The sequence below is a fragment of the Sardina pilchardus genome, chromosome 10 (genome assembly GCF_963854185.1).
Source record: "Sardina pilchardus chromosome 10, fSarPil1.1, whole genome shotgun sequence".
Taxonomy (NCBI): domain Eukaryota; kingdom Metazoa; phylum Chordata; class Actinopteri; order Clupeiformes; family Clupeidae; genus Sardina; species Sardina pilchardus.
The window spans coordinates 3,399,882-3,422,326 of record NC_085003.1 but is presented as its reverse complement, the minus strand read 5'-3'; the positions used below and the strand labels follow the sequence as shown (position 1 = coordinate 3,422,326).

Sequence of the window (22,445 nt, the reverse complement as noted above, 5' to 3'; positions counted from 1 at the left end):
AAATGTCAATAACCCTCATGAAACCATACCACATAAAATATAAATAAAGCAACACAACTATTATGACATTAATAATGCATTACGACTTGTTGACCAAGTGTAACATCTGTTTTTTATGTCTACAGATTGAAAATTACTCCAATCACTTACTACAGGTGGGTTATTAAATAAAAGAATGGTGGATTTAAATACAATTATTTGATTCAAAATAAAATTAAACTTTCATTTAATGCTCAATATCATATCATCAATACCATCAATGTATCATTTGATCATATGAAGTTACTCTGATAAATCACACACCATGTTTTCACCAGGTGAAACTCCAAACATCAAATTTCATCAATTCATTTTCCTTTCACGGAAGGATAGTCCCATTAACTCTTATGAGAAAAGAACTATAGATTTCTTATAGTACTAGGGTATAAAATCCTATATTACCTACTGTTCTTGGTTCTTGGCTGAGCCCCAGCCAAGCCCCACCCAATGCTTTTGAGGAGTGAATTATTTTCCTAGTTCCCTCTAGAATTCTAGGCAAACAATCTATAGTTTCAGTGTTCTGTGTGTGCAGTCTGTGGGGAGCATCTCTGAGGGTAATTGTCGCATCATAATGCGGAGCTCTCAGTTCGCAAAACATTCTTATCACATACAGTATTTGTGACCGTACTCCTCAACAGGTTAACCTCTGATTATAATCATCCATGCAGTTATTTACAAATGGCATGAATATTACATTTGGATAGAAGATGTTCTTATGCAAGATATGACATTGATTGTAACATCGGACAATTATGCTTTCAAAACAAGCACGGAATAATAACAACAACAACAAAAACCCTGTGAGACAAGCCATGGGATGTGGAGGCACAGGTGAATCATGGTGAGCTAAGACCAACTTTGTCAGTGTGTGGCAGACCACTCTACGTACAAGCACACAACAATGAAACATTACCTCCAGAGGACACTCAAAAGGACAAGGTTGATTAACACAAACAAAATGTTTTTTTTTTCTCCAAAAACACTGATGTTTGTGTTTTGTTGTCCAAAGTCATATTTGAAACCCAAAGTATGCTACCTGAATATAAAGTCATTAGGTAGGCCTACAAGTACACTATGCCTATAGATGGAGTACAGATGACACTGTGTGCAGCTGTACATCTTCACAAGCAGTCGTCTCAGGTCCCTGTGTCACTTCCCTTTTCCACAATAATAAACAGGAGATGAAAAGTTAAAGCTAAGAAAGCAGTCCCTAAGAGGTCTCCCAAAGCTGTTAAATAGGGAATGGAACAAGTATCTGGGTCTCTTCCAACTCGCCACAGACAGTGCACCATCCAGTCAGCTATACACAGCAGTAGGAACACCTGATGAAGATAATGTATGAAGGCATTTTTAGAAATACATACAAATGCATCACCTGAGTGTCTGCTCAGTGTTCTCACTCAAGTGAAATCTGGCCAGAGAGGCCATCCCACCAAATGTTTTTCCAAAGGGTTATCTGGTCAGCTTAACATTTGTATACACCACAACGACCAGAACTTATTTATTATAGAGTACCCATGCATGTCGGCATGGCAAGCAACTCATCAAACATGTATACATTTCTCACAGTGATTAACTAACTTTTCCCTGGGACTTCCTAATTCTTAAAACATCTTCAGAACACTTAGCACCAGAATCATTCATATGTATACCCACCTGCAGAAGAGCAGCAGTCAAGAAGAGTGTAATGAAGATGGGTGTGAGAGCTGTATGGCCACTTTGTATGAGATGAATGACATATATGAAGATCAGGTGACCTGGGATCACCAACAGCAGTAGAACTTGAGCAGACCGTTGGTTTGGTCCTTAAGATACACATACAGCACACACTTTGGTCCTTAAGATATACACACTTTGGTCTGACAGCACAGCAGTGATACACAGTTAGATGATTGTACTAACCAATAAGATGAACCACGGGGCTAACTTCTATATTACAGACTAGGTTCTGCTGAAAAGTCTCTCAGAACAGATTGGTGCCATAAAAGTGAATGATAAAAGACTGACAAAAACATACAGTGGCTTCAAATTTGATTAAAGACTACTCATGTTGAGCATCACATGCAGTGCTCTTTTGCCATTACATGACACACAATCAGGATGTATGTTGGTCCTTGCAACCATTTCACCAGCACTCCAATTTAGAGGGGAGTTCTGGTACTTTTCAAGCATTATTATTTGCTATTATTAGATGTCTTTAGGTACTTCCATTAGTGACAAAAACAACAAAAATCCAGAAAAAATGGAATCTGGGTATTTGCAATTGTTCAACTAGCAGATAGAACTTGACATACTAAACCATCAATATAGGCTAACTATACATACATTTCATACCCACATAATATCATACTGGTAACATCCCTACCTTTACCACAGAAGGTATGGCAAGGGCAATGGTTGCCTCTAGCATCTGTAGGCAGGACTCCAAGGACAGAGCGGAAGTGTAGATATGTGGCAATGCGACTGGACTGAATTGCGACAAGATTACCACCAATACCTTGGTGAGAGGACAGGAGGGAGGGATGATAGTTTTTAAGGATATTAGCCAGTGATACACAACCATACTACAATATTTTACTGGCCTGACAATTCCATATCAGATTTATTTGGTTTGGACAAATTAATTGCCATTTTAATCCAAATAAAGCTTTCTACTGCATTTACTGACTCAGATGATGAGGGGAAAACACAAATGCAAACCTCTGTAAAATGCATACATATTCTGTGACCTACCTTGCATGTAGGAGGGCATTATAATATGAATGTATCTTTACTTATCATCCAGTATTATACATGACAACTGTGATTCCTTATTTTACATTATCCATATGGTTGTGAATTTCTGCTTAATTTTCCATGACCTGATCCAGTAATTTTGGATGACAAGATTGCATAACAGGTTGTCTCAAAAGTGGTTTCAGTGCCTGTTCCACAAATGGGAAACACTTTTTAAAACTGAAATCAAAGTAAAAATATGGATGCATGGCCTGCGTTATGATATTCCTGTGGAAATATTTGATATGTTTGTTAACATTACCATTGATGACAGGGGTGTATACCACCATTCCCTCAAGGTTTGGGTCAGACACAGTTCTATCCAGGATAAGCCCACCCATGCTGTGGTGAAAAGTAAAGGAAGTGTGGCTCTTGGGGTATGGGGCACACTGACAAATTATTCATATAAAACATAATTACAGCGATAGGCAATTTAAACATAACTTTATGATCCAAAATATTGTTACAACAGCTGTTTTTGCTTGTCAAATCTATCTCTCAGTTATGCTAATACAGAAAATGTGAATTACTGACCTGCTGATAAACAAGGCAGTGATGATTGGTTCCCAGCCAGTATACAGCAGCTTTCGACTCTCAGGGTGTCGACAAGATACTACAACCCAAACTGGGATCAGGCATAGCAAGAGTATACAAAGTAGATAGGAAACATAGGGGTATGAACCTAAAACAAACAGTGAGAGCAGAACATATAGTAATGAAGGGAGAGAGTATTTTATTTATTAAATTATCTTTCTCAATCTTTATCCAATTCTTCTTACCAGTGCAGTCATACAGCCCTTGGCCAACAAATGCTAAAATCGTTAGGGTGATCAGGTCTCCAAAGCTTGCAGCAATTGGCGTGGCTACATTATCAGGGTTGATGCCCATCTTCTTGGACCCAATAATGACTCCCACCATAAGGATGCCTATTGGGACATCAGAGTCTCTCATTAACAGGTAAGGGGTGGATCAACCATTGCTAGAACTGCTGAAGTGGTCAACCATGATGTGGCATGGAGTCTAATGACCTGGCACTATTGTACAGATATAATAAATTAATTGCCATCCTAAAGAGCACAAAACTGAGAGTTCAACAAACTTTGACTAACAGACAAATTAACCATGACTAATGCCAATATAAGACCAATACAATACAAGGCACTACAAGACCAGAAAGAGAAGATGTCCATGACTTTGTGTCTTGCTGGGTTATGTGAGTGTGCACTGAGGCACTGGGTTTGGAAGACCGGTCAGGCAGTGAGTTGAGGGGGACCTACCCTGTAAGAGGGAGGCAGTGAAGGCAGTCACCACACTGGAGCAGCACAATACTGCTGCATGGCTAACGGTCAGCTCCTCTGTCAGAGCCCAGCCCAGGACACAGGCAGCTATAGCAGCCAGGAAGCCCAGCACAGTGGCTTGCACCTCGGAACAAAAGGATGAGCCACTCAAAAGATCTGCATTTATAGTTATGTGTTGGAATCAAAACAACACAGATTGACTATGAAGAAAAACTGTTTACTTGCTTGAGTGCCAGATTCCCAATGACCAAGTTACGCATTTCTCTTGGATTTGTAATCTTTCCAACATTAACCTGACAATAAAAATGCAGATGTGTTACACATACAGACACTGGAATAATTCCCCAGTTTTGCCTTTATTATATGGAGCATGCCTTCTTATTTTACAGCCATACCCTCCCTCCTGCTATATTCCTACATTTAACAGCATAGTCACATTGTCTTCTCAACAAGTCTGTGTTAGATTTCACAGAGGGGAGAAGAGAGCATGTGATGCAAATGAAAGAATGTAACAGGTAGTTTGTTTATGACTGTGTGTGTGTGTGTGTGTGTGTGTGCGTGTGTGTGTGTATTGCTCACAGCCGTGGACAGCCTTGAGGCCAAAGTCATCTCCAGGTTTCCTTTTAGACCGAGAAGAGAGGGTACCAGAATGAAGATCTCTGTGATGTTCACAAATACATCCCAGTACTGTGAAACAAAGACAAACAGAAAGACAGGTTCATAAACAGGTGTCAATACCCTACACTCTGAAACATCACTCACAGAACTCACCTGAACCATATCCAGCAACATGCCAGCTGACACAGTGCCAATCCCTGCAAGCAGGAATGGCACCAGGATCTGAAGCAACATGGAACGGACAGACTCACTGGGCATATGCCCAGAACGTGAGCTGTGGTCATCATTATCATTATCCAAGTGCAGCCTGTGTGAACGGCTACTTCGTAGCAAAGGATCAGTTTCTGAGTAGTCTCTGATTTCACGATCAGAGAGGCTATGGGAACTGCCTGTGGGTTTCTCAGGGCCCTCAGGAGCCTGGTCTGGCTCAGGATAAGTCACAGCTATGCTCATGCTGTCAGTCAGAAGGGTATCCAATCAGTCAAACACATCTCTCCATCATGAATTGGGTTAGCCTGAGATTTTAATAGGCAACAAACACAAAGCTGGAGGCTATCTCCCTATATTTCTTCATGGCAACTGTCCTGGTTTGTAGGCCTATATGTTGGATGCTTATCTGAAACACAAAGGAAGCACAGATTAATTTGTTTATTTATATAGGCTGTGGTGTTGTAGAGTTCAATAAGGACAACAAGTACTACTAAGAAATGCATTTACTGAAGACTGTAAGCAGTAAAGGTAGGGCCTACATACATAGCCACCATCTTAATTTATTCTTCTTCTCCCTTTTTACGTAAATGCATGCACACTTATTATACATGATCATACATTATGCAGTGCCTCCTATTGGTAAAGCAATATAACAGTATTGCAGAACACAACATAGGCTTAGGCCTATGCATTAAGAAAAACACTGTTAGATGAATACACTGGGCCCTAAATTTACAGTGAAATGTCAGACAACAAGCAAAAATGTACTGAGGTTAATTCCTACCTATTTTTTTATGTTGAAGAGAGGTGCTTCCACACCACATTTTGTATAATCTGATGTGTATTCCTATATAGCTTTTGTTGCCTGACTTTGTATCCAACATAGTTGGATCACTGTTAGTTCACTGTCTTAATAAAGGTTGCGATTAAGCCTATAGAGTAGCCTAAATTGTGAACTTTTTGGCTTAATATGGTAAGCCTAGGCTATATCCTTACTAACTAATTGACAGCAAATGGGGGATTCCTGGTATCCTGGTCCAGATGATTTACTCTATGGTGGTCATATAGGCCTGGGTTTTGTCAAAGTTTTTTTCACACCGATTTAGACAATTCCCAGAAACACCATGACACTTGATGATTAGGCTTTAACCCCATAGGTTGACATGGATTCATATTTTCCTTGGCATCACTATAAACACTTAAACATTATTTTCTCATTTTACACACTAGGCTATTGTAAAATGGATTTAAATAGAAGCGTCTGCTGCTAAATTAATAAATGTAAAGGAATGATATGCAATGCATTGCATTTCTAGGCCTATTATGTAGGCTATGTAGTGCAAATCTATCTCAATATGAACTAACCAAATGAACCTATGAACAGACTAAATTGTTTCCATACAAAACAGCATTTTCTTCGTTTACTCACTGACTAGGCCTATTCAAGACAGTGAGTGAGAGCATTCTTTATCAGTTGGAAAACTTTCAACTGTCACTCCAACCTTTTTGTAGTTTTTGAAATGTTGGAGCACTCTTCAAGTTACACCCTTTTTGTGGAGAATGTTGATCCAATCAAAACATTTAAGAAACAAGCCTATAAGGCATAATTATACAAATTCGGTTCATCTGTATGGAACAGTTTGTTAAAAGATGATGACTAAAAACTTTCCACCATTTGAGAGTTCACATTACCAATAGGTTGAATTAGATAACTGCAAGCAACGTCTACAAACCATAGCATCCTCAACAGGTTGTAGCCTAAAGTGGTTGCAAACATGAATCGGGTGGAAATTCTGTTTCCATAATTCGTCTTTGTCTATCACACCTGGTCACATGTATTCGTAAAGGCAATCCAAAATTCCAAAATACAAATTAGGCCTAGCCTACTCAAAGTCAGCTTCAGAAAGTCATTCTTAAAAAAAAAAAAAAAAGACAAAATGAATGAAAACTCTGACCTGACGACATTGTTGGTAGGCTATCAAAGTTAGTGAATTCTTCGTTACTCCTGATGGCCGTAGTGACAAGTCTTTACTGAAGTGACAACTGAGCTGCCTAACTGAAGTAGCCTAAACGCCCATATTTTGTTGTAAGGCGTGGCTCCTAGGTTTAGTTGATTATCATATTCATGAGCCGGGACCGGCCGGGACCTCACAAAGAATGGAATCAAAAGAAGAATTGATGTGGTGCAAAGTTAGCCTATATATATATATATAGCCTATATATATATATATATATATATATATATATATATATATATATTATCTATCTATAATTTTTACATAGGCTAGGGTTAGCCCAACATTGAAAACACAGAAGAACGTGGGCCAGCTTGCGACCAAAAGAGGACTCTGAAGATCAGACTGTGCTCAGCCAAAACAAAAAAAAACTACATTTCCCAATTCTTTCGTCATGGGGTAAATCATGGGACCGTCACGTCCTGTGATCACGTCGTACGGTAGCTTTCAGTGAGAAGTCTGTTTTGTATGCATATTTACTTAGATGTTGGCATAGACATTTCCCATAGTGTCAAACAACACCATGGCTGTGGAGGCTATCTCCCCTGACTGGGAATTCGACCGTTTTGATGATGGTTCTCAGAGTAAGTCTTTAATGTGAAGCGACACTTGGCAATCGAGTCAAATGCCCGATATTAAATGCTAACTTGCGAGCTAACATGCCAGCTTATACTGTTGCTAGTGCTGGTAGTTGGTAGCCTATCGTTAGCTGTCACAGGACAATTAACATTAGAGTGAACAGGTGACAGGTGTTTTTGACGGCAACAATTTTCCTTGTAGCCTACCATTCACAATGGTTGCCGTGATCATTAGGTCTACGTGATTAACAGGCTAAGTTAACTGTCACGGTATTCAATACCAGAGCAGCAGCTCTTCATTTTATAGCGTTAACCTTATGCTATGTTAACTGTTGATATTTCAGTGTAAAGTTAATGGTTAAAAATGACACTTTCAAAGACGATGCTGTACGTTTTATGATGCGCGTACGGACATTGCAGCCAGGTTGTCTGTGGAAACGCCCGCTCGTGCATTCTGCATCATGTTTCTGGTTCGGTTCAGGTTGTGAAGGCCAACATAGCATTACAATGAGGCTAAGCCTACACCACAAAGTAATTAACGCCACCAAAAGTTCATACCACTGAAAATATAACACCTACGTGTTGATATGGACTCTACTATTGTGGGACATTTCAACCATCATAACGTGGGCTCATCGTCTGTTTACAGAAATACACACCGAAGTGCAATTGAAGAACTATGGGAAATTCCTGGAAGAATACACATCACAACTTAAGGGCATCGAGGAAGCCTTAGATGATACTATTGGTGATGTGTGGGACTTCACCTTAGACCCTATTGCACTACAGGTGAAACGCCTTAAATTGGGACTCCTATAATATTCAGATGGAAATAATTCATATTATTTACCACTTGGTAATGTGGGCTAGGGTGTTATCTATCATGAAATGTTTTTGTAATAAACCTCCCCTGTTGCCTTTTCATAAACTGTGATTCACCTATTGTTTTTGTTGTAACTGTTAAGTAACAGTTGGCATTACTTTTGAGTAAAGATTTGTTCTAACTTCTCATGATTTGCTTTTTTGATCTATTCTCGCCTACAGCTTGTCCCACATGAACAGTCATCATTGTTGGAGTTGATTAAAACAGATAATAAGGTACAGCCACCTTAAAGTATTGCTGTCGGTCAATTGTAGTATCAAGGGTAGTAATGGCATCATTGTGATCTCTTGATCCTGTGTTTCATTTCTTAAGGTACTCAACAAAGTAATCACTGTGTATGCGGCCTTGTGCAGCGAAGTAAAGAAGCTAAAATATGAGGTATAAAATTGCTCATAAATGACAAATTATCAATATAATAATAATTGTGGCTTTCGACACCTGAATCATCACACATTAACATGTTGTTATTTCCTCTGTAGGCTGAGAATAAGTTTTATAATGGCCTTCTCTACTATGGTGAAGGAGGTAATATTTTTTTTTCCACCAATATAATGCACATTTGATTGAAGAAACATTATGGTTTTGGTGTTAAACAAGTCCTTCAGACGGTCCTTCACATGACCATACGCAATCAAATTATGCCAAAGTACCACAGCATGCCACAAAATGGCCATACCATACCAAATGTTTATGCAAGATTGCATATTCCATGGAAATAGAACAATACGAAGCCAAGAACCTAACATAGGCCTTATTTACTCACTGGAACTTCTAAGTCAGGTCAGACATTGAAGCTATTTGATGCTAATAAATAAAAGCAGACTAAATGTAACTAAGACATTGTCCTGAGATCTGGAAGAAAACTTGAATACAAATCTCTGTGTGTGTTGGGCACCTTTCATATAATTCATACGACCAGCAGGGAAGTTGACCTAATAGAGGTGTGCTGGTGCAGTAGGCTTAGTGCTCACACAAAACATCAGAGAGAATCAATATGTGAAGTATGCAAAGCAGCATCTGTGTAAGCCAGAGTGCTTCTGGAAATTAGTGACATGTTGAAATTGTTCAAATGGTATTGTTTGGCCACAATCACCAAAGATATACAGTGCCCTCCATAAGTATTGGAACACATGCTAAAGTAGACTATAAAGAGGAAATCATCTTTTGGTAATTGATCTTAATCCATTTAGACGAAAGCTCCATAATGCACAAGTATAATTAAAACCGGTGTAAATATTTAACATGATGTGCACACAAGACACATTTGCTATCACGCTTAAAGTGATAAGAAGGGGAACGAGTGAGAATACATGAATCAAGAATAAACATACTCTTAAAGATGACATAGAATGGATGAACAGATCTTGACCTTGTAAACTATCCCTCTAATCACTGCATTTGTGTCTCAGTCTGTATTTGTATCACAGTCTGTTTGATCAGATTCACCTGTTTTTAGTTGTCATTTCAAAGTCTGAGATTTGATTGTGAAGGAGGAGAATGGTGTTTCTGGTTCATAGTGGCCTTGTGGCCATGCACTAAACTCCTTATTCAACAATGCCAAGGTAGAAACAGTCTTCCATTCTATGTCATCATCTATTCACAAAAATGCAAGTTGACACAGAGGACCAGGAATACAAACACACATGTACACATACAGGTATGCACATACACACACGTGCACGCATAGAGGCATACTTTATTTCCTTCATATTGTTGGTGGTAGTTCACAAGTTGTTCCTGATGTATTACAGCATCAGATACCAGTGTGGTGGAGGGAGAATCTCAGATCCAGATGGGCAGATTCATTTCTTTTTTACAGGTGAGTATTGTAGGAACTAGGTTCATAATGTGATCTTCACTTACGGTACATATTCTGAAGGCACGAACATACTTCTTTCGAATATATATATTTTTTGTTGTTTGGTGTTTTGCTCCAGAATTCCAGTTTTGAAATGTATAGCAGTAGATGGGGGGAAAATGGAGTCATTATCATTTTTCATTAGGTAAATGTTGATTTAAACAGACACATTTTCCATCTTTCTTTTTTGTGTCCAATTCAGGAACTGTCATGTTTTGTGTCTCGCTGTTTCGAGGTTGTGGTCAACATGGTTCATCAGCTAGCTGCACTTTACAACAGTAACAAGTAAGTGTGTTTGCATTTGTTTGTTCAACTGTTGAAACTAGTGTTTTTTAAGCACATATTTAATTTTTGTGTTTTTTTTTAGGGCTGCCACTAAAATTATTGAGTCTACTGGTGTTCACTTTCAGGTACTTGTGATATGTGTCTATTTATGACCTCTCTAGATTTCAAATAGTGGATGTAATGACATGAGTTTAGTGTCTTGGCCTATTTAGTTTGTTTGTGGAACACATTTGTGGAACTTAAGCTTTGTCATGTAAAATCCACAATTTCATGTCTGCAGACAGTATATGAGCACCTGGGTGAGTTGCTTGTGATTCTCATTACTTTGGATGAGATCATGGAGAATCACACAACCTTGAAAGATCACTGGAAGATGTACAAGAGGTGAGTACCGCTATACTAGCACTTCAGCTGAGTGAAGTAGCACAGAAGGTCTCCGGTAATGTTATAATGATATTGGGCAGAAGAACAACATTATATTGTAAATGAGATTAGGGCTGGGTGAGAAAATGATAATGATATGTATCTCGATAGACACATACTCGATATCAATAGAAAATGTGTTCGATTGAAGCCAATGCATGCGACCAAAATGTATAAGAGGGTGACTAAGGAGTAGACCCTCTCTCCTTGCCCCGCTCTCTCGCACTCTTCCTCTCTCTCTCGTGTGTGCTAAATGGACACATTATATGAAAGGAGAGAGATTAAAAAGACAGAATGAAATTATTCTCATCAACGTCCCCATTACAAGACAATCCAATGGTACAAAAGATCAAAATGTGTGCCAGATGAGTCTGTCACTTCATTCTTTGTATTTTAACCTTTTCAGGTTACTGAAATCAGTGCATCACAACCCATCCAAATTTGCCATCTCAGAAGAGAAGCTGAAGCCATTTGAGAAACTGCTCCTGAAGCTAGAAGGACAGTTGCTGGATGGCATGATATTTCAGGTGGGTTTGTCATTGGAGTAGGAGTACTGCAGTATACTGGATCTGCATAGGGCCATAATATTATCCTATGGTTTTCAAAATAGGCTTGTGTGGACCAGAGATTTGATGATCCTGGAGAAGGTGTGTCTGTCTCTAAAAACACTTTGTTTGCTGAGGAGTTTGGACATAACATCCGCACAATTTTTGCCAATGTTGAGTCAAAGCTTGGTAAGTGTATACTTAGTGTTATTGGAGTTTTTTCCCCACAAATATATTTTGATAAAGGCACACTGTCTCCAGAAAATAACTGTTGACCACCATTTTTGCACTTGGCATTCTATAACCCCAGTGTTTTGTAAAATAACGAACAGTCATGCATTTTGAGTAAATTCATTTGAATGACTCTTTCAGCTAAATATTTATTTTCTTTTATGGCTTGGATTGAACCATTCAGGGGAGCCTTCAGAGATTGACCAGCGGGACAAGTATGCGGGAGTCTCCGGCCTGTTTGTTCTGCATTTTCACATTTTCAGGACTGTGGACAAGAAACTGTACAAATCTCTGCTGGATGTTTGCAAAAAGGTTTGTAATGTGTTTATTTTGTGGAATTTTAATTGAATATTTATGTGTGAGTTTTCTTCTACTTGTACAGTATTAGCGTTTTAAAACAGCTTCTGAGTATGAGAGCATGTATTTTCTTCTGCAGGTCCCTGCAGTGACTCTGACAGCCAACATCATCTGGTTCCCTGACGCATTTCTCATCAATAAGGTTCCTCCTGCAGCCAAACTGATGGACAAAAAGAGTTTACAGAGCATACGTGCACATAGAGATACTTTTTTACAGCAGAAGGCACTGTCCCTCACCAAGTAAGTGAAAGCCCTTCCTGCACAAGATTTTTGTACTCGATCATTGTCCAATTGCCATGAACTATTCCAGCCTTGTAAATAGATGGAAGCATATTAGTTATGTAGAAAAGGAAATGTGTCTTAAAGGGAGAAAGATATGGCATCTTGTTTTTGTTGCCAAAAGTGATTGCTTCAGTAAAGTTTGTGTAACTGGGTTGCCGGGGTTGCCCCCTATTTCACAGGTATTCTGGGTTAATACTAACAATTAAAGTGTATACCTATGGGGATAACTGTTGCTAGCACAAGAAAATATGGGATTTTAAGCACTTTCTTCCATTTTTAGCAATAATTGTATCATTCAGTCAGACTACTGATGATATGGTTATACTGCAGCAATGTTTGCTGGTCATTGTAGCCAGGGCCACAATGCAGGGGAAATTGTGTTATTGTGATACTTGTGTTTACTTTTAAAACGCTAGCTGTTTGAAATGAACAACTGGTAACATGCATCTTATCACTCTGCACAATAATCTAGAAACAATGGGAATTACTACCACACAAATTGAAGCTTCAAAGTTGGCAAAATACTAAATGTGTGTCACGGCCAAATCTTTTGCCCACAACTGTACCCTAAAAGACTTAAAGACAGTGTTTTCATATACGGTACCTGTATAATGGTTAAATAACAAAAACACACCAGCATCTCCTTAAAAATGTAAAAAAAAAAATCAGGATTACAGGTAAATGGACTGATTCCAGTGGCATTTTTACAGCATTTTTTACATCTTTTTCCTTACACAGGGATGTCCAGTCTTATTATGTCTTTGTGACATCCTGGATGATGAAGATGGAGTCCATCTTATCTAAAGAACAACGGCCTGAGAAACTGGCAGAGGACCTGAGCAGCCGGTGCAACGTCTTTGTGCAGGTGAGTAGAATGCTGTTGCTGTTTCCGTTATTAGATCTTATATGGTTGTGAATACATTTTTTATCATATGTTTTGGTTGTACTTTTGGAGTGAAATTGGGTTTACTTTATGGTGTTAATCCAGTGGCACAAATGGCCACTGCCAGAAACATCCGTAGTATTTCACCCGAGTTACCCTCATCAAAGCCTCACTTCCCCTCCTTCTAGGGTATCCTTTATGCCTACAGCCTGAGCACCATCATCAAAACCACCATGAACATGTACATGTCCATGCAGAGGCCAATGACCAAGACCTCCGTGAAGGCCTTATGTCGGCTGGTGGAGCTGTTGAAAGTAAGCCATGATTCCTGATATCTTATTAAGTAATAAAAAGGGGGTAAATAAGGAAATTGTCCAATGCATTTGCAAGGCAGAGTATTTGATGGCGGGTGTTTGTTTTTTTTTCTCAGGCGGTAGAACACACATTTCACAGGCGCTCCATGGTTGTGGCTGATTCTGTGTCTCACATCACCCAGCAGTTACAGTCACAGGCCCTCACAGCCATTGCCACCGCCAAGGTGAGCATCAACTCCACCTGAGATCATCTAAGGAAATATAGTCTTCATCCAACCATTTGCAATGTGGAAGAATGCTTGGTTGTTAGAACTGCAAACCTAAAATTAAACATCACTCACTTTTTTAAACTCACTTGTTGTCTTCTGCTAAAGAACAGATGTGCTTTGATCACATGTTGCCTTGCCAAATAGTGTTCACACATGTTGTCTTCAACCCCATGGCAGAAAAGAGTCATATCAGACAAGAAGTACAGTGAGCAGCGGCTGGACGTTCTCTCTGCTTTGGTATTAGCTGAGAACACTCTGAATGGGCCAAGCACCAAGGAGCGCAGACTGGTGGTGTCCCTGGCACTCAGTGTGGGAACGCAGATGGTAAGGCATTACTCCTGTGACGACAGTGGGGAAGCATGTAGGCTTTAAAGAGCAATGTGATTCTAAGGTGTGATGATTTAGTTTCCCCAGGATTTCTACACATTTTGCTTCTTTGTTTTAGGTCTTGTATGGCATCTGGTTACATTTCTCTGGTCAGAAGTAAATACATTCTTAGGAAACACCTAAAACAAAGAATCACCATGCATAGACTGCACACATATTCTGCAACACTACTTTTTGGTTAGTCTACACACATTCTGATTAGTCTATGCACATACACCTATCACACCTCCATGCTTATTCTTTAGCTTGGACTACAACCATTTCTTTCTGCAATGTGCCTAAACAGCAAGTTTATGGGTTGAATACTAAGCCAACGCTATACTGATAATGTCTGTCTTTGTACTGCTGCTCACTTCATATAAACGCTGCTTCACCATGAGTAAATGTAAAAAAATACTGTCTCCTTGTTTAATACTGTTTCTATTACAGAAAACTTTCAGAGATGAAGAGCTTCTGCCTTTACAGTTGGTTCTTAAGAAGCTGGACCTGATCAGTGAATTAAGAGAAAGGTATAAGGCAGTGAGAAGTCACTTCCATAGTCAAGTCAGACATTTTCCACTGTTTGACTGTGATTAATTCATTACCTTTTCATTATAATAAATGGTAGATAGAAAATATTCAGATGCAACATTGCAGAATCAGAGCTTTCTTTCTCCCAGGGTGAAAGTGCAGTGCGATTGCAGTTTTCTGTACTGGCACCGCGCAGTTTTCCCAATCTACTTGGACGATGTGTACGACAACGCAGTGGATGCTGCACGGATACATGTAAGACCATAGATATATATACTACGTGTAAGAGACTATTTAAAGCATAGTTTTGTTGTTCCGCTCTGCTTCTGTAAAGGGTTTGCTAATTTGTCTGTCTCCTTTGCTTTGTAGTACATGTTCAGCGCTCTCAGAGACAGCGTGCCAACAATGATGCATTCGAAGCACATGGATTCGTATGATCAGCTGCTGGAGAGCTATGACACTGAAATCATGAACGTTTTCAAGGAGGTTAGAGACGAGAAAGAAATAGCAAAAGGCAACCTGAGATATTCTGGACGACAATCAGGGTTTTCATTTTGTTTCTCTTCCCCCTTTCCTCCCTTTCCATCTCTTCTTCCCCTTCGTTCTTCGTTCGGTCTTTTCCAGCATTTGTTGGACAAGCTTTGCAAGGAAATTGAAAAGGACTTGCGCCTCTCTGTGCATACACACCTCAAACTAGATGACCGAAACCCATTCAAAGTGGGCCTGAAAGACCTGGCTCACTTTTTCACCCTGAAACCCATCCGGTTCTTCAATCGTTTCATTGATATCAAAGGTAGGGGAAATATTTGGACACAACATAACTCATAAGTTAGTTGTTCATTCTCAACAATTATGGATGATGTCACTCCTAAGTTGCTCTAGTAGATACATAGGACTATTTGGATCTGCATGACGGCATTAATAACATTGTTTGCACTATTGAAATTTTCGACTGATCTACAGAGCTTTCTAGACGCAATTGTGAGTAAGTCAGTGTTTGAGTGAAAGTTATGTCAACATTGTTCAGCAATGACTTCTGTGTGTTTTCTAGAAACACATCCCAGTTTGCCCATCTTTTTTTGGTGGAGCACAAACTCATGTTTGTTCAGACTCAGGATGTTGCTTGATATGGTTGTAAATGGCTTGTCTTTGCAGCATATGTAACTCACTACTTGGACAAAACCTTCTACAATCTTACTACTGTGGCTCTGCATGACTGGGCTACATATAGTGAGATGAGGAACCTTGCTACTCAGCGCTATGGACTGATGATGACTGAGGCCCATCTCCCCAGCCAAACCCTAGAACAGGTCAGCCAGCAAGAGACTCATGAATTATGATTGATGGTTGCTTTCTACTATCAAGTTCTGATATCAGTATTGTTACCTTCTAATAGGGACTGGATGTCTTGGAAATTATGAGAAATATCCACGTATTTGTGTCACGCTACAACTACAATCTCAACAACCAGGAAAGCCCTTTTTTGTAACTTGTCTTTCATTGATGTTGTGATGTGAAGGATATATGACGTAACTCTAAACGGTTACACATACCAGCTTACAATGTTTTGTTTTATTTTCATACAGATCTTCATTGAGAAGACAAGCAACAATAAGCATCTGAACACAATCAACATCCGACACATTGCTAACTCTATCCGTACCCATGGAACTGGAATCATGAACACCACAGTAACTTGTTTTAATAAATAACCATAATGATAAGAGTACATAGTTCAGATAGCCCTGTGTCATCATTTATTAGTTCAAATTCAGCAAATTTTAGACCAGTTCAAATTCAGCTAATTTTAGACATGTGTTTTACAGTACCCTCCAGAATTATTGGCACCCTTGGTAAAGTTGACTGAAAACAGGTATAAAAAATAATCTGCTGGTGATTTATTGTAATTGTTCAATGAAACAAAATGAGGAAAAATCCCACATTGAAAGGAAGCAAATTATTTTGAGAAAAATGAAAAAACACGTCACCCACAATTATTGTTACCCCTACTTGTAATACCTTCTTAATCAGCTTGTAATATTCTTCTCTGACACCCCATACATAGAGAATACAAAGTAAGGGATTAAGACAATTCATCTTTACAAAACCTCCCCAGATTGTCCAGATTGCTAGGTCCACACTTGTGCATTATTGTGCATTTACATAGGAAAAGGAACTGTTAAATTTTATACATGATATGTTTAGGGGTGCCAATAATTGTGAGCAATGTGTTTTTGCTTTCCTTGCAGGGTATATTTTTCCTCATTGTTTTCATTGTGGGAGTACAATAAATCACCAAAAGATTATTTTTTATACCTATTTTTAGTCAACTTTTACCAGGGGCACCAATAATTCTGGAGGGTACTGTATACCTGTGTAAGTTCTAGCTTTACCCTGCTAAAAGCAAGCTTTTGATCTCTAGGTTAACTTCACATACCAGTTTCTTCGGAAGAAGTTCTACATTTTCAGTCAATTCATGTATGATGAGCATATCAAGTCCAGACTCATCAAGGACATTCGGTTCTTCAGGGAGACCAAAGATGAGTCAGATCAGAAGGCAAGTTCCTGTTTCCAGTATATTTTGCTTGTTTTTTTCTTGTATGTGCATATTATGGTCTGTTGATATAGTTCTTTTGTGGTCACATGACTGATTCTCTGTTTATCTTTCTGTTTCTGCATTCTGGTGTCTTTGTACTTGCATTCTTGACACAATGACAATAATGTTGCATCTAATTTAATCTAATCTAATCTGTTTCTTTTTATTTTTGGTGTTACACAGTATCCCTTTGAGAGAGCAGAGAAATTCAACCGAGGCATCAGAAAGCTGGGCATCACACCAGATGGTCAGAGCTACTTGGACCAGTTCAGGCAGTTGATTAGCCAGATAGGTGAGTGAACTGCAGAACACCATTAAGTTGATGCACATAATCAGATTATAATATATTGTAATGGCTCAGCATCACTCCCTTCCTATATTGAGACTACATATTTTTAAACGCTCCTTGTAGTTTTATACTTCAAAAATGTTTTGCTGGTATATGGATATGATAAGAGACTGTATGTTCCATGTAGTTGTCCAGGTTATTATAGCATAATGTGGGCAAATATGTTTGACAAAATCCTACAGTGTCTCTTTTAAGGCGCTCTAAGCAATGTTGGGTGACACCACTTCTGTTGACGTTCAAACAAAACAGCGAGCTAGCTCACTACTCCCTCCCACTTCTAGCCTGACGACGTCATACTCAATTCTTGTCAGAATATGAGTCTGAAACTGCTCCATTCAGCCGCGATTATGGGGCGTGATTCAACTGATACAGGGCGGGGGGATAGCTCTGCACTCATTGGATGGACCAAACCAAACAGAACAAGTTATTGCACTGTCAGTATCTATCTTGTACAACACCTGATAGCGAAATCTAAGACAACGAAATATGTAGCAGGGTAGGCTATATGGAAAACATCCTCCTTCGTTTTTAAAAATAATTCCTTCAAACTGTATGCAATGAACAGTTGGGGAAGTGTGTCGTTAACCCAACGAGCAAACAGACATTTTTAAACAAATGGGAACAACATCACGCAAACATGCTGTTTTAACTTGGTGAAAGTGAAACTGAAGTTTTCCCACATATCCACGTTGGTCTAAGTGTTCAGAAATAGTTGTGTGAATCCGTGATAAAACCTCCGTTTCAATAGCTAAGCTAAACGAAAGGCCAAACTGCATGAACAAATGATGCATTCATAGCCATAGCGTTTCTGTTGCAATCAAAATCATCTCATAGATATATATATATCTATGAATCAACCTAAGCCAACTCGGTCTCACACCCAACTCGTCGAACAAGGACGCATGCAGCCGTGAACGTCACTGCTGTTCATCTGTCAATCATCACGTAAAGCCCGCCCTGACAATGTGATTGGTCCGAACAGATCTGTATCGGGAATAGTAGCAGCCGAATGGAGAGGTGCCAGACCGAAGTTCCCTGCAGAAAAAGGATGTAGGCGGGGCTAAACTTCGGTCTGGCATCCAGGCTATCCCCCTTCCTCCCATAGAACTGAAACTGTCCTAAACGCTTATCTTGTTGTGATTGGCTGGGACAGTTTGTTTTTATGGTATATTTTTAAGGCTGGACCTTGTTTTTGTTGTCACTTTCGGAGCCTGGACTGTCCACAGAGACCATTCAGGGCACAGGCTAGTGGATGGTGAAATGATGGTTGCTGAAAAAAGAATGTGTAACATCGCTTACAGCACCTTTAAATGGCTGTTTCCTACAGGCAATGCCATGGGCTATGTACGGATGATTCGCTCAGGGGGCCTACATTGCTGCAGCAGTGCTATCAGGTAACAATAAACTGACAGTCGATCTGATTTGATTTTCTTTAAAAAAAAAAAATTCTGTGTGTTCTCTGAAAATGTCTTTACTTTGGTCTAAAGTATACTTCGTATAAGGTGTCCTATCAGGTAAATTGTAAGTAAAGGGAAGGCCTTGTTGATAAATTGGGTTTTTAATATCTTCTAATAGTTTCTTACTGTCTTCAATAAGGTGTTTCCCCATTCACTTACAACATTTAAATGTACACATACATTATGTTGACTATGCTAAGATTTGCCATTTTTGGACTTTTTAAAAGATTTGTTCCAGACCTTGAGGATATAGTAAACTTTGAGGAACTGGTGAAAGAGGAAGGCCTGTCAGAGGAGACTCAAAAAGCTGCCAGGTAATTAATCATTGAATAGTTGCCCATAGACATCAGTGTGTCCATCTAAATGTTTCTGAAGTGGTAAGTAATTGAAAAGGCATTTAAAGCATCCTGTGACTTTCAGTCTTCTAGACTCCGTCCTCGGCGATTTAACCAGTAACTCTGCAGAGGGCACTGAATACTTCAAGATGCTGGTAGGGGTGTTTTCTCCAGAGTTTCGCAGTGTGAAGAACATGCACCTCAGGAACTTCTACATGATTGTCCCACCTCTGGTTAGTCTTGCACTTCTTATCTTGTTGATTGACATAGACAAGAAATCAGACTTTGTTTGAATCGACCATACTCTATTTTTCAGACTGTAAATTTTGTTGAGCACTCAATTGGTTGCAAAGAGAAGTTGAACAAGAAGAACAAGGGTGGGGCAGCCTTCACAGATGATGGCTTTGCCATGGGTAAGTCAACTTTTTGTGTCCAGGTTGTGTGTGTGACCTGAATCGTCATCTTTCTCTCTTCAGCATGAATTTCAGTGGTTCAGTGGTTGATATGCCATGTATGTTTGTGGACAACATAGGAGTGGCCTACATCTTGAAACTCTTGGACCAGTACCAGGAGTTTGACTCCCTCCACTGGTTCCAGGCGGTGCGGGATAAGTATGTGAAGGAGATGAATGCTGTGGTCAAGGAGCAAAATGTCCAGGCCACCAGCCAGGATGAGAAGCTCATGCAGACTATGAATCTCACCCAGAAGAGGCTGGATATCTACCTGCAGGTAGGAATTTTACATAAATGGGAATAATGCTGTGGCACAACTGGTAGTGCAACATTCAAGGGTATGGATTAAATACCCAGGGAGTACAGGATCAGGAGGTGGCCCTGAAAACAAGTCCATTCCTATTGGGTTCGCAGACAATGCAGAAGTTATATCTGAAATTGAGAAAAATATTTTTTGTGGCTTCTGGCTTGATGCTATTGTCAGGAAAATCTTCCCAATATTATGACACAAGAACCACAGACAAGTAGTATAATTTTCAGTATACTCTGGCGCCAAGAGGAGAGACATAGAGAGGAGGTGCTTTACCTCTCCAAAACAGTCTCTGAGCTCTTGGACGCAAAGAGGCTCTTTTATTAAAGAAAAGCAGAGAGCAAAACAAGTCAGCATGACCTTGGTCGAAACCTCCCTAAAATCCTCCTCTCGCTCATGTCCAGTTTCTTATCTGCAGGTGCATAGCGTTCCTGTGAGGTTCCCATGTGAAACTGTGAATAGCAACTTTGAATACACATATGAAAGTGTGGATTATAACTTTGACGCACACAAATGAAGTTCATAATGATAAATATATTAATTTCTTTGTCATTTCCCTCCTGTTTATCATTAATAAACTTCACAATCATTTGTTCCATTGCTACATACTGTAGATTCAACCATAAATCAAATCAAAGCGTGTAGTAATTATTACCAACTCGAATAGCAAGTTTCAAACCTTTTGATGGAAGCGAAAACCTTACCGGAAAACCTCAGTCATGATTGATCTTAATTTGAGGAGAAAACCGTTGAAGGAAAAATTCTTCCATTACCCTGCTATAGCAGCGGCACTTGTTTACACAAGCAAAAGGAGAAAAACTCACCTTCTACTACACATATGTTTTTCCCAGCCCCATATTATCACAACAATCAAGCAAGCAAATTCACATCAACATTTTGATGGGCTATATGCAATGAGGGCTAGTCCTCAAATAATCAAAGCTTAATTCTACAAAATGTAGGGCTACATTCTAAACTTCACTGATAACACCTGTAGAGAGGCAAACTCCCCACCGGCACAGAACCATCTCTGAAAAAAAAAACACAGTGGGAATCTTGTTCTAGGTTTAACAGTGGCATACAGTAAGGGGTCAATGTTACACTACACTTTATGTACTTCAAAGGGTGTGTCCCTGCACAAGGTTCACAGATCATGTTAATACCATTTTTATGTATTGTCATGTGGGATGAATTATAAGTCATCTTTGCCAGACTTCCCTTCACCTATACACAAGCTCTGTCCATGAGGAATTGTACGGCTGTTAAACGGGAATGATAAACAGATATTGGCATCAGAGAACACACATGGCAATCAGACACATTATTCAAATCAGCCAGCATTTGAGCGTAACAATACCATGAAATTAAGTGATACACATGTGTGATGTAGGTATGCACATCCTCTGACAAAATCAATCTCTTTTTTCCGGCTTCCTTTGTCTTTCAAGAAAAAAAGTCTTTGTTCAGTCCTTAACAAAAGTGTCAGCAAGGTGAGAGTGATGGCCGCTCCAAGGACCATCCTCCACACTAAAAGTCTGTTATCTCAAGGCATCGTCACTAAGCTTAGGAGGATCCAAAATCTTCACCGACGTTGAGACGACTAGATTCTAAACCTCTAATCCCCTTTGGAGTCGGGCTTCCCCTCCTCAGCGGTTGACTGGAACCTTACAGTGAGAGAGATGCGTCCAGCGGTCCGGCCCTCTTCCTTCACTGCAGTGGGTGTAGATAGGATGATTCGGTGGGGTCCTTCCCAACGCGAGTCAGACCAGCACTTTTTCTTTATGACTTTGATGACCACCCAATCTTCTGGTTTCACTCTGGGATCCTGTGGAAAAACAGAGAGAGAGGGAGCAGTATCCGTGTCTACATATTCCTTTGAACACAGTGTTTTAATTAGTTGCTCCACTACTCCTACATCAATACAGTACATATGATGCACTGATAACAAACATTTTGTGAGTAGTTTGTAAATCTATACGTTATAGTGTTTGTCTACTAGTTCACACATCCCTCCTGTTGAGACATGGCTCTGCCCATGACTCAAAATTGCTACCCATTTATACATTGATTTCAGCAATGTAAGACACAGCAAAGGCATATTGGCTGTCTGTGTATATTGTCACTTTCTTTTTGGCAAAAAGCTCACATGCTCTGGTCAGCCCAGTCAATTCGGCTACCTGTGCAGA

The 22,445-nt window shown here is 39.5% G+C and overlaps 2 protein-coding genes across 2 annotated transcripts in view; one reads left to right on the top strand and one right to left on the bottom strand.

The window, feature by feature from the left end:
* Positions 1 to 63: 63 nt before the first annotated feature.
* Positions 64 to 6,976, bottom strand: slc41a2a (solute carrier family 41 member 2a). Its single transcript, XM_062547167.1, has 11 exons — positions 6,896 to 6,976; positions 4,884 to 5,346; positions 4,692 to 4,799; positions 4,334 to 4,405; positions 4,092 to 4,236; positions 3,594 to 3,740; positions 3,349 to 3,496; positions 3,077 to 3,156; positions 2,405 to 2,536; positions 1,696 to 1,844; positions 64 to 1,361 (listed from the first exon to the last, which is right to left on the bottom strand). Exons 2-11 carry the CDS (start codon positions 5,181 to 5,183, stop codon positions 1,176 to 1,178), a joined length of 1,467 nt encoding a protein of 488 aa, XP_062403151.1. The 5' UTR covers positions 5,184 to 5,346; positions 6,896 to 6,976; the 3' UTR covers positions 64 to 1,175.
* Positions 6,977 to 7,385: 409 nt separating this feature from the next.
* washc4 (WASH complex subunit 4) overlaps positions 7,386 to 22,445 on the top strand; it is a 19,502-nt gene continuing 4,442 nt past the window's right edge. The window contains exons 1-31 of the mRNA XM_062548306.1: positions 7,386 to 7,539; positions 8,183 to 8,322; positions 8,578 to 8,631; positions 8,729 to 8,794; positions 8,896 to 8,941; positions 10,168 to 10,235; positions 10,477 to 10,559; positions 10,642 to 10,684; positions 10,840 to 10,943; positions 11,389 to 11,509; positions 11,593 to 11,716; positions 11,943 to 12,070; positions 12,195 to 12,355; positions 13,136 to 13,262; positions 13,469 to 13,594; positions 13,711 to 13,818; positions 14,041 to 14,187; positions 14,680 to 14,759; positions 14,910 to 15,015; positions 15,130 to 15,246; positions 15,385 to 15,553; positions 15,916 to 16,070; positions 16,157 to 16,231; positions 16,347 to 16,451; positions 17,183 to 17,317; positions 17,540 to 17,648; positions 19,033 to 19,099; positions 19,390 to 19,476; positions 19,583 to 19,730; positions 19,814 to 19,910; positions 20,030 to 20,226. Coding sequence (XP_062404290.1) covers positions 7,479 to 7,539; positions 8,183 to 8,322; positions 8,578 to 8,631; positions 8,729 to 8,794; positions 8,896 to 8,941; positions 10,168 to 10,235; positions 10,477 to 10,559; positions 10,642 to 10,684; positions 10,840 to 10,943; positions 11,389 to 11,509; positions 11,593 to 11,716; positions 11,943 to 12,070; positions 12,195 to 12,355; positions 13,136 to 13,262; positions 13,469 to 13,594; positions 13,711 to 13,818; positions 14,041 to 14,187; positions 14,680 to 14,759; positions 14,910 to 15,015; positions 15,130 to 15,246; positions 15,385 to 15,553; positions 15,916 to 16,070; positions 16,157 to 16,231; positions 16,347 to 16,451; positions 17,183 to 17,317; positions 17,540 to 17,648; positions 19,033 to 19,099; positions 19,390 to 19,476; positions 19,583 to 19,730; positions 19,814 to 19,910; positions 20,030 to 20,226 — 3,354 coding nt within the window. The 5' untranslated portion in view covers positions 7,386 to 7,478. The remainder of the gene's footprint in view (positions 7,540 to 8,182; positions 8,323 to 8,577; positions 8,632 to 8,728; positions 8,795 to 8,895; positions 8,942 to 10,167; positions 10,236 to 10,476; positions 10,560 to 10,641; positions 10,685 to 10,839; positions 10,944 to 11,388; positions 11,510 to 11,592; positions 11,717 to 11,942; positions 12,071 to 12,194; positions 12,356 to 13,135; positions 13,263 to 13,468; positions 13,595 to 13,710; positions 13,819 to 14,040; positions 14,188 to 14,679; positions 14,760 to 14,909; positions 15,016 to 15,129; positions 15,247 to 15,384; positions 15,554 to 15,915; positions 16,071 to 16,156; positions 16,232 to 16,346; positions 16,452 to 17,182; positions 17,318 to 17,539; positions 17,649 to 19,032; positions 19,100 to 19,389; positions 19,477 to 19,582; positions 19,731 to 19,813; positions 19,911 to 20,029; positions 20,227 to 22,445) is intronic.